At 53.5% G+C, this 10223-nt stretch overlaps 1 protein-coding gene across 4 annotated transcripts; it reads right to left on the bottom strand.

The window, feature by feature from the left end:
- Positions 1-184: 184 nt before the first annotated feature.
- Positions 185-9987, bottom strand: CCNL2 (cyclin L2). Of its 4 annotated transcripts, XM_008151693.3 has the most exons (11): positions 8876-9984; positions 8504-8578; positions 8160-8269; positions 6635-6755; positions 5091-5155; positions 2657-2756; positions 2362-2466; positions 2137-2278; positions 1579-1690; positions 1411-1503; positions 185-1302 (listed from the first exon to the last, which is right to left on the bottom strand). In XM_008151693.3, exons 1-11 carry the CDS (start codon positions 9176-9178, stop codon positions 948-950), a joined length of 1581 nt encoding a protein of 526 aa, XP_008149915.2. In that variant the 5' UTR covers positions 9179-9984; the 3' UTR covers positions 185-947. The 4 variants fall into 4 exon arrangements, with proteins under 4 accessions (XP_008149915.2, XP_054576404.1, XP_054576403.1 ...); XM_054720429.1 differs by lacking the exons at positions 5091-5155; positions 6635-6755; positions 8160-8269; positions 8504-8578; positions 8876-9984 and adding an exon at positions 4325-4496; XM_054720428.1 differs by lacking the exons at positions 5091-5155; positions 6635-6755; positions 8160-8269; positions 8504-8578; positions 8876-9984 and adding an exon at positions 4325-4496 and having other exon boundaries at positions 2657-3368.
- Positions 9988-10223: the final 236 nt, after the last annotated feature.

Here is a 10223-nt window from a genome sequence, read left to right on the forward strand (position 1 = left end):
CTCGCCCGCCACCCACTCTGAGGGGGACACCGCCAGGGGTGATGCTCCACATGGTCACAGACCCGTGTGCCTCGGTGCAGGCAGTTTCTGTACTTCTCCCTTCCCTTGCCCACAGGAAGCAGCCTTTGTAGAACATGCAGACCGCTGCGGCCCCCAGCCTCTGACAGAAGAGCAGCCACAGGAGCTTGATACAAAACACAGCTTTAATGAGACCAGAGGCGGCAGCACAGACACCACGAGAACGGGCGCTGCGGGCTGTGCGCAGTAACAAGCAGGACAAACTACAAATTCTTTAATGTCCAAATATCCTGAGCAGAGAGAATTGTTTATTCAACCACATGAAATGCATAGATAGGAAACCTCTATTTAGGAGCTGGTGGCCTGCACTCAGCATCGCAGATAAAAATATACGCCTTTCAACACAGATCTAAACACCTTCACATTTTAAAAATCTGAATTCTCTACACAAGTTTTAGGCTGACAAAATTCAAGTTCTCAGTTCTCATATATAGCTCTAACTTGTATTAAACACATGTTTATTTACAACGTGGATAGAGAATAGGGGCTATTAAGGCCATTTTCTCATTGTGAAATACTGCAAAATATGTACATAAGTACAACCTAATATAGGCAAAGGTCCTAAAAGTCATTTTGTTGGTTTAACGTAATTGTCGGTATGGGAGTGAAGACAGCCTGTCGTTAGCACCGATCCACACCACCGGCATGTGCATCGTCGACTGCAGCTTGTGCCGCAGGGCTGCGGCCGAGACAGGCCTGCACCAGGACCGGTGTGTACCGCCCAGGCCAACCTGAAGGGCACTGTGCCATCCTCTCGATTCCATCTCCAAATTCATCACAAGGTCCAGAGTCAACAACCATTTACAAAGAGTTGAGCCACAGGTCAGCCATGGCGAGGGTGGAAGGGCAGCTCTCTGGGACCCCAGGCCTCACCTCCGATGCCTGCTGTGTCCGGGGTGGTCCCGCTCGTAGCGGTGGCCTGTTCGCTCATAAGACCTTGAACGCTCCCGTCGCTGATCTCTATAGTAATGACTCTTCTTCTTGTACTTCCCAGAATTATCTGCCCGCTCCCGTGAGTGGCTTCGCGAACGGGAAGAGCTCCGGCTCCGAGACTTGTGTGGCTTCTGGGTGGGATACTTGCAGTCCTTGGACTTGCGATAGCTCCTCACCTTGGAGCCTTTGTAGGAAGCGCCTCGGTGCGCCTGTCTCGGGGGCGAGTCACTCCGGCTCCGCGAGCGGCTTTGGGACTTGGACCCTCCAGTGGTCGAGCCGCTGTCACTTTTCCTGTGAAGAACAGCAGCACCGGGCAATGACCAAGCACCCAAACACCTCACCTCTGCACCCTGGGAAACCAACGCCCACCCGCCAGATGCAGGCCCCTCAGGCACACACCTCCTCTTAGGAGAAGCGGATCGCGATGGGGACCTCGAGTAGCTCTGCTCACGGCTCCCGCTCCGACTCTGACTGCCTCGCCCCTTCGGCAACCTGAGAATAGGGAGCAGCAGTTACAGACCTGCGCTCCGCCAACCCCCACAGCCACTGGGGCAGTCAGGCACTCACCCGTTCACCGGGCTGTCGGCCTTGGCTTTCTTCACGCCCTCTGTTTTCCTCTTGGTGTTCTTCACAGAGAGAGGGGAAGCCTTGTTCCCTTTACCTTCTTTGGGAGATTCCGCTAGAACCAGTACAAGAAGTTAAAACCTGACGTTCAGAAAACTACGGTGTTACAAAACAGGTTAGCAGAGCAATGTACCACCACCTCTACGGAATAACTCATGGGGACACATGCTAATGCTAACTTCCTGCTCCCAGCCTGGGACTCAGGACCTGAACATGCACCGGAGAGGTGCAGAAGGGCCACCCGCAGGGACTGGGGAAGGGCCATGCCAACTCTAGGGCCTGACATGGTGTATGGCTCCAGAGCTCTACAACTGGGTCGGCTGGGTAAACAACCACCTTGGAAAGCTGCCCACAGCCCTGCTTGCTAATGGAAATAAAACCGAGGAAAGCTTCAGGAGTCCTGTCCCATCTCCAAGATCACCAAGTGCTCGTGGCAGACCCGGGTGCCTGCGGTGCTCAGACACGTCCAGAGGAAGGTCGCCGTGTAGGAAGCAGACTCACCGGGCTTCAGGGCAGGGGAGAACCCCGAGGTGCTGTCCAGGGCAGGGGTGCTGCCTGGCAGCAGGCCCCTGGCTTGCGCCTTTGCCTCGTCCATGGCGTGCTTCCTCTTTTCCACCTCACTTTCCAGCTGTGTCAGGTCAACCTAGAAGAGCCAAGATCCACTGTTCAGAAATAGGTGCTTCCAGGCACAAACATGTATGTTACATGAAAAAAACACAGAACCACCTTTTTCCGCGTATAAAGCTGCAGGATTTTTAAGCAAATTTCTTGAATTTCTTCTTCAGTTGCTCCAAACAAAAGAAACCAATGGGGACGATTGGGCAGAGGAATCTGAAAACAAATGCTACCGGTTATGCTTGACCTCACGGCCAACAAGGTGCTCAGTGCAGTAAAAGCCACCCTGCTGGTCACCAAGAGGAGGCTTCTCATCGCACCAATGAGCACACTCTGAACCCGACCTCACAGTGTTCTGGGGGCTGGAGAAAGGGCCCGACCAGAATCCCTGGGGCGCAGCACTGACCTCCAGCGTCCGGGCTGCAAGATAAATGCAGGCACAGGCGATGCTCTCGGGCTGGAACCTCACAAACACGTCTGTGCGAAGGCTGTCATTCATGTAATTCCTGAAACCAAATGTAGGAAGAATTGCAACACCCCGGCAACCCAGCACACCCATCAGCCTTATCTAGGGAGGTCATGCTCCTCTAAGGAGCCTACTGCGAGGACCGGAGATACACAGTCCTGGGACTCTTGAGTTCAGGGAAAACGTTCTAACTGACTTTTCTGAACACAGGTTAAGTGGGGGAGATAGCTGGCTGAATGTCACTCGGTGTTGCTATGAAAGAGAACCAACTTTAACTTTACTTTTCCCTCTCTTTGGCCTGCTCTCATGCAAAGCACAAAGCCTCAGGAAGAAAACGGGTGAGAAAGTACTGGATTCAAGAAATCTAAGCGCTCAGAATCCGTGGTGCAGAGAGACATGCAAACTCAATGGACTGCCGAGCACGAGCCACAGGCTTTTCTGAGACAAGCCGTCCTCGTGCGTTCGTTCCTCTTCCTTCAAGAGGGATCCACAGCCTGGCCCTCCTTCTTCCACGCGTGAGTCCGCTCGGAAAGGGAGCATCGCCCTGGGAGCACGGGAACAGCATGCCGAGGAGGGCTCAGGGCCCAGAGGGCAGTCCTCTTCGCAGGCTTATCAAAGAACCATTTCCAAACTGTCCCATTCAACAAGGAGTCTTAAAATGAACATTCATAAAATCAGACAAAAGCATCAAAACACCATAATTTTCACCATAATCAGTACATTTAAAAACTTTATCATACTTTAGAAAATAGAGAAATACAAAAATAATTTGCATTTTTAAAAGGTAACATTTTAAAATTGGCGACATTTAACATTTTCTTTCATATATATTTCTCTAAGATTTAACATGAAACTTTATCAATCTTGCACACACAAGGATTAATTCCATGAGAAAACAGGTGAACAGGTCATACAGTCACTGCTCCCCACAAACCCCAATGTGGCAAGCCTGAGTCAAGCTGCACCCACAGGTGAGCCAAATCATGCTGTGATTTGACTGATACCCCCACCCCCACCCTGGTATCGCTGCTCCCAAGCCCTGGAGGAGGTGACAGACAAATGCACTCCAAGGTTCAAGTTCTGCACATGCCGGCTGGCGGCACCTGCTGGGAAGCTCGTGCTCCAGGCACCAGGAGGTGACCGAGAACCAGTGAGGGCACCAAGGCTCGGGACCCAGAGCATCGCAAATGAACAGTTTAAACATTTTATGCACATAACCATCGAGAAGGTTTCTGGTCTTAATAAAACATTTTCAATACTCAAATAGTAATAATATTAATCTATTAACTTTTAAGTCCTAAAAACAAGACAAATTGTTCAAAACATATACTTAAGCTAATTGCTACATTTGAAATGTTACAATATAAAGTGTCCATGGGGTCATCTAAAGATGCATTACCTTTACTCAGCTGCTGAAAAGGGCAGCCCTAGAACCTCCAGAAATAATGCCATAATTCAGTCCCAGTTCCCATCAGCCAATTCTTACAGCTCTCCATAGATTTTTTCTCAAAGACAGGTATTGCATCTTTAGTGCACAGGTAGGTACAGCAGTTTTAAAGGGACAAAATTCAAGTCAAAACAGTTATCAAGTCTAATCAATACAATTACCAAAGCACGACAGAGGGTTAACAAGAAGCGCAACCATCAGAGCCACAGCAGCGTCGCCAGCACTAGACTATCGTGAGCATACCACCATCTAGGCCAGCCTTCGGTGGAGCCTGCCCGGGAGTGGCTGAGGACGGCCGCTGTCCCTGCACCGAAGCGCTTGGACAGCAGAGGAGAAGTCTTAGTCACTTACCCTCAGAGGCTCCCCTTTGATTGAAAGAGTACAGAAAAGAAAAGTCAAAACAGGTTCTCTTGGACATAGCACAGCACCAGACAATTCAGGCAGCAAAACATGACCCTTCTAGACTTAACTCCGAGGGAAAAATGCACAAAACACCCAGCACTGCCCTGTGGCTTCAGGCTTCATCTCTAACGTATGCATTAAAACCAGTCCCCAGAATTGTACACAAACTTTACAGCCCCCTCTCCCATAGGATTCTTTGGTTGAGACAGCTGGGAGAAATTCACAGGCGCTACAGGACTAAGACTATGCCCGTACCCGTGGGGAGGATCCCGGGTGCCCGGTCCACAGCCCCCACAGGAAGCCTGCTGACTGCTCTCGGGGTGAGGGAAGGTGGGGGCCACCTTACCGTCACACCAGTGCCTGGTATTGGGAGGCTGGTGGGATTACACGGCAGGAACACTGGGCACTCAGACAACTCCAGCCCACAACCAAGTCATGGGACCGACTACCCACTGCCCAAGTGCCTAAAATCCACATATTCCTGCCTCCCCGGCTGGTCTCATAAAACAAGGAAAATCAACTCACCATGAGGTCTGGACCAGGGGTTGGTTACGCTCACACTCTAACACCTGAAGGTACATAACGATTATCTGGAAGATACGGGTCAGGCAGTTATTACCAAGAACCTTGGGAATCCAGACCTCAGATCTCGAGGGCGCCCATGCAGCAAGTAAGTCTCATGCTAGATCCCAGGGTGGCTGCTGGTCCCACGCCCAGGGCTCAGCTCAGCGGGAGGGCTTTGCTGACATCTGCTCCCTGCCTTCGCAGCCAGGCAGCACAAGGCCAACCTGCACCCACAGGGAAGACCTCGTTTTCACCAGTGATACCAGCCTGCCCTCAACAGCTCCGTACCCATCACCAACTTACACACAACACGGGGTGAAAATACTTCCAGCAAATGAAGAAGAAAATCTCTTAAATCTATAGTAATTGACTGAGATTTTGAATTAACGCCAGAAAGTCAAATAAAAAAGAGAGTATGAGGAAGCCCACCAATAAAAAGGGAATGAAAGCAAAGATGCAAATAGCAATATTTTTTAAAACAAGCTTTGGGCCCTAGCAGGTTTGGCTCAGTGGATAGAGTGTCGGCCTGTGGACTGAAGGTCCCGGGTTCAATTCAGGTCAAGGGCACATGCCAGGGTTGCAGGCTCCATCCCCAGTAGGGGGCGTGCAGGAGGCAGCCCATCAATGATTCTCTCATCATTGATGTTTCCATCTCTCTCTCTCTCCCTCTCCCTTAATCTCTGAAAACAATAAAAATGTATTTTTTAAAAAGGTTAACTTTAAAAAGATAATAAAATAAGACAAGCTTTGGGCCCTGGCCAGGAGGCTCAGTTGGTTAGAACATTGTCCCAATGCCCAAAGGCAGGAGCAGCAACCAATGGATGCGTAAATAAGTAAAGCACCACATCCCTTCTCTCCCCCTAAAACCAATGTCAAAATAAACACAACAGCTCTGTGTCTGAGTGGAACGAACCCACAATACCCTCCAGGAGCCACGCTCCTCAACTACCACTCCCCGCAAAACGGCTTAGCTATAGGAGGAGATGAAGCCATTACTAAAGCAACTTGAGAAAATTAGCTGTTGAGACGTGGCCAGGTGGCTCAGTTGGGGGGAGTGTTGTCCTGTGTACCAAAAGGTTGCAGGTTCCCGATCCCCAGTTGGGGCACCTACGGGAGGCAAGCAATCAATCTCTCTCTCTCTCTCTCTCTCTCTCTCTCTCTCTCTCGCTAAAATAATTTTGTTTTTAAGCAAAATCGTATCCTCAAGTGAGGGTTAAAAAAAAATTTGGAAAAGAAAAATGTAAACGGACAGATGCTATATTTACAACTTCATCACTATTTCTGAAAAATCAAACATAAAATGCTACTTCCAAAACTCTTAAAAACATACTACTAAAATTAACAGGTAACACAAGAAGGCTAACGGTAAAGAGTATTTTCAGATTATGGAGAGAAAATGGAAAACCAAGCCAGGGACACATTTAACCGTCCTCAGAGTTTTCAATCTCGGGGAGAAATGGAGCAGGGACTCCGGTGGCCCTGGGGCAGCGAGGCCTCAGACCCACCTTGTGAGGGTGCTTCACGTGGACGCAGAAGCCCAGCTCTTTGAGAACTCGTCTCTCTGCCTTTATAATCTGGTTCTTTAGGTTCACATACTCTTGATCCAGCAGTAGAGGCGCAGGTTTCCTACAAAGACACAGTACAGCAGGTCAAATAAAACAAACTCTTTCAAATCCTTTGGCTACCCTCACAGTGAGAATCCTATATAAAAAAGAGAGAATATGCAAATTGACCATCACAAGATGGCTGCCTAGGACCAGGCCGGCAGGGGGGTTAGTGAGGGACAACCAAACGACTGAACAGCAGGCTGCATGGGGCAACCAGGCCCACAGGGGAGGCAGTTGGGGGCGACCAGGCTGGCAGGGGGCGGGGCAGTTAGGGGCAATCAGGCTGGCACACAGAGGCAGTTAGGGGCGACCAGGTAGGCAGGCAGGTGAGCGATTAGGAGCCAGCAGTACAGGATTGTGAAAGGGATGTCCGACTGCCGATCATCCCCCAAGGGGTCCTGTAATTGAGAGGGTGCAGGCTGGGCTGAGGGGACCCCCCTCTCCCAAATTCGTGCACTGGGCCTCTAATCTATTATAATAAACACTACAAAACAGATATGGCAAGTTCATGCCCTTCCACCACAAAGTCTCCCTACAACTCCAGCCCTAACCTCCTCAGCAGCCTCCCCTGTCTGTCCCCAGAGAAACTGCTCTACAGACACGGCCCAGCGCGGCCAGGGGCTCAGACCTCACCGCACGGGGACTGATGCTCTCTGGCTACAGGTACAGGGGCCTGTGTTGAGGATGAATGAACCAAAGGAAACACAACCTTTATTACTTTCACTTTTTAAATACATTTTATCAATTTCAGAGAGAGGAAGGGAGAGACACAGCTAGATAGAAACATCAACGATGAGAATTGGCTGCCTCCAGCATGCTCCCTACTGGGGATGGAGCCCACAACCCAGGCAAGTGCCCAGATGGGGATCGAACCGTGGCCTCCTGATTCACAGGTCCAGGCTCAACCACTGAGCCACAGGCTTAAGCACAACCTTTCACAGCCAAGGCTGTTTCCCTAAGGATTTCCATCAGCTTTAGGAAACCCGGAAACCCACCCAGCAGCCTGGAGGCGCAGTGCCGTCCTCCTCACCGTGGTGCCTGAACACATTCAGCAGCACGTTGGGGACCCTGGGGCACAGGCCCTCTTCTGGGCTAAAAACCTCACACCCTGGCCCCAGCCAGCGTGGCTCAGTGGATAGAGCATAGGCCTGCAGACAGAAGGGTCCCAGGTTCGATTCCCATCGAGGGCACGTACCTCAGTTGCATCCCTGGCCCAGGGCGCATGCAGGAGGCAACCAATCAATGTGTTCCTCTCACATGGCTATTTCTGTCTTTCCTTCTCTCCCACTCTCTTAAAATCAATGGGAAATATCCTCGGGTGAGGATCAGTAACAAAAACCTCACACCCTGGCTTTTGCGTCAGAAACAGTGTCACTTAGTGACGGGAAGAAGGAGGCGGCATTCGGGCAGGTGCTGGACTCACTTTTTCTCCCTCAGCTGTCGCAGGCGGTGGAAGACGTTCATGACATCCCGTATCCGTCTGGGCGCCTCCTCTATTTTGGAGGCCAGGTGCACACAGGCCATGGACACATGCTGCAATGTAAGCATTGCAACACGCAGATGTTTGCCCCAGTGCCAGGCCTCCAACAGCTTTAGGGCGATGGAGAGCCAAGAGCGGGGGCGCCCGGAGGAAGAGGCCCCCTGGATCGGGACTAGGGGCTTCCCAACCCCCCAGAGCAGCGCTGACTCGTTCCTAGAAGCAGCCCGGCAGAACCAAGCCTGGTTTCCCCCAACACATTCCAGTGGGAGACGGGCGGAACCCCTTACCTCCATGGAATGCTTCACAAAGGACTTGGTGTAGAAGAACCGCTGGAACAACACCTGCCCCGTCGCCATAGCCACCTAGAAGAGACAAAGGTTGCCATCGTTTTAAATGCGCACAATCGAAGATCCGCAGGGCCGCTGGCCCAGTAAAAAAACACACGTTTAACACGTCCACAGAGTCTGCGCGTCGGCTGCCTCGCCTCCCTCACCGCCTGCGGCGAACCGGCGGCGGTGAGCGCTGGGCCCGGCCCCGGGCGGGGACAGGACCAGGGTCGGGGGTCAGCACGGGCCCGGCCCCACCGCCAACAAAGGGCCTGGCCGCCTCCCCGCGCCGGCGCGGCGGTTACCTCGGGCCAGGCTCGCGGCTGCGCTCACCTGCGGCAGGCGGAGCAAGATGCCGGCCGCCTGGATGAGCTCACAGCCCACTACGCGGAGGTCGGTCTCCGTGCCGGTGTCGAGCCCACTCGACATGGATGGCGTGAAGCGGAGCTTGTCGTCGGGCAGGAGACAATTCTCCAAGGTTATGAGCACCCCGGAGTACAGCCGGTCCCCAATCAGCACGCCCTGCGACCCGGGGACTGTGCCTCCCGGGCCCGGGGTCCCGGCCGCTGCTGCTGCAGGGGCCGCTGGACCCTGAGCCCCGGCCACGGCCGTCGCAGCCGCTGCCGCCGCCGCCATTTTGTGCCGCCGACTCCTCTTCGGGCTTCTGCCCGGCAGGGCGGCTCCTCGCGACGTTTACGTCCGCGACCGCCCAGCCCTGCCGCGTGTCATTGGCTGGGCCTTCGGGCGGCCCGGCGACCCTTTGCCACTACTGGCTAGGAGACCTGCCCGTCAGCGTCGCGCCCGACGCCGGAACCCGGCGCGGGCGGGGGATGGGGGCCTGCTCCTTACCCAGGGGGCCCCGCGGCGCCCGGAAGAGGCTGCGGTCTGGGCCTTAATCCGGAAGCACTCGCTGCAGGTGCCGCATCTTCCCTGGCGGAGCTGCATCTTCCTCACCAATTCGGGAGTTCGCGAGCCCCGCACTGCAGCCTGAAGGCTTCTTGGGGGTCCGGTTGTTCCCGAAGGGGTTTGCGGGCACCCGGAAGGCACTGGGTGAGGGCCCGGGCCGCGGGCGGTGCGACTCGACGGGACACCTGCACCGGGGCACGCGCAGGGGTCCGCGGCTGCTTTTCCGCTGTGGGATGCGTCCCCCGAGCCTGGCGGGACCCTCGGAGGCCCCTGGGAGGTGTTTGAGGGTGTCAACGTTTAGGTCAGACCGCGTGTGGGAGGGGCTCTCACACCCCCGTCGCCGGGAGGACCCCGCAGGGACAGTTCTGGAGTGAGGACCCGGCCCCACGGTGTTGACGGACCCCTGCCCTTAACTTCCTCTTCCGCTCTCGACTGTACTGCACTCATTTTCCTCCGGACGGAAACCTCCACTTGGCTGGCCTTGACTACACATTTCGGATTGCAATCTCCCACTCCCCCCGCCCCCCCGCCCCAATAAATCCTTTTTGTTGAATGAACACTTGGCCGACTTTTTACTTACGTCCGGCATATTTGGGGCTCATCGGATCCAGAGAAGACCCCTTGTCCCCATAGCTCCAGGTCAGGTGCGATGCCCACAGAGCCAGCTAAGCTCCGTTTTCCTCCTCGGCTCGGCTAAAGGGTAAGTTCTGGATCTGAGCTTCTGCTTTTGTGTTCTGAAATTTTCTGGGTTTTGTTCTTAGAGGGCTCTCTTTTT

Source organism: Eptesicus fuscus, chromosome 9, assembly GCF_027574615.1.
Source record: "Eptesicus fuscus isolate TK198812 chromosome 9, DD_ASM_mEF_20220401, whole genome shotgun sequence".
Lineage (NCBI taxonomy): Eukaryota > Metazoa > Chordata > Mammalia > Chiroptera > Vespertilionidae > Eptesicus > Eptesicus fuscus.

Coding starts and splice junctions, on each gene's coding strand:
- CCNL2 (XM_008151693.3), bottom strand. CDS start 9,178: ATGGCGGCGGCGGCAGCGGCTGCGACGGCCGTGGCCGGGGCTCAGGGT. Junction 8,270..8,503: donor TTGTGAAGCATTCCATGGAG/GTAAGGGGTTCC, acceptor CTTACATTGCAG/CATGTGTCCATGGCCTGTGT. Junction 2,467..2,656: donor TTGCAGCCCGGACGCTGGAG/GTCAGTGCTGCG, acceptor ATTTGTTTTCAG/ATTCCTCTGCCCAATCGTCC.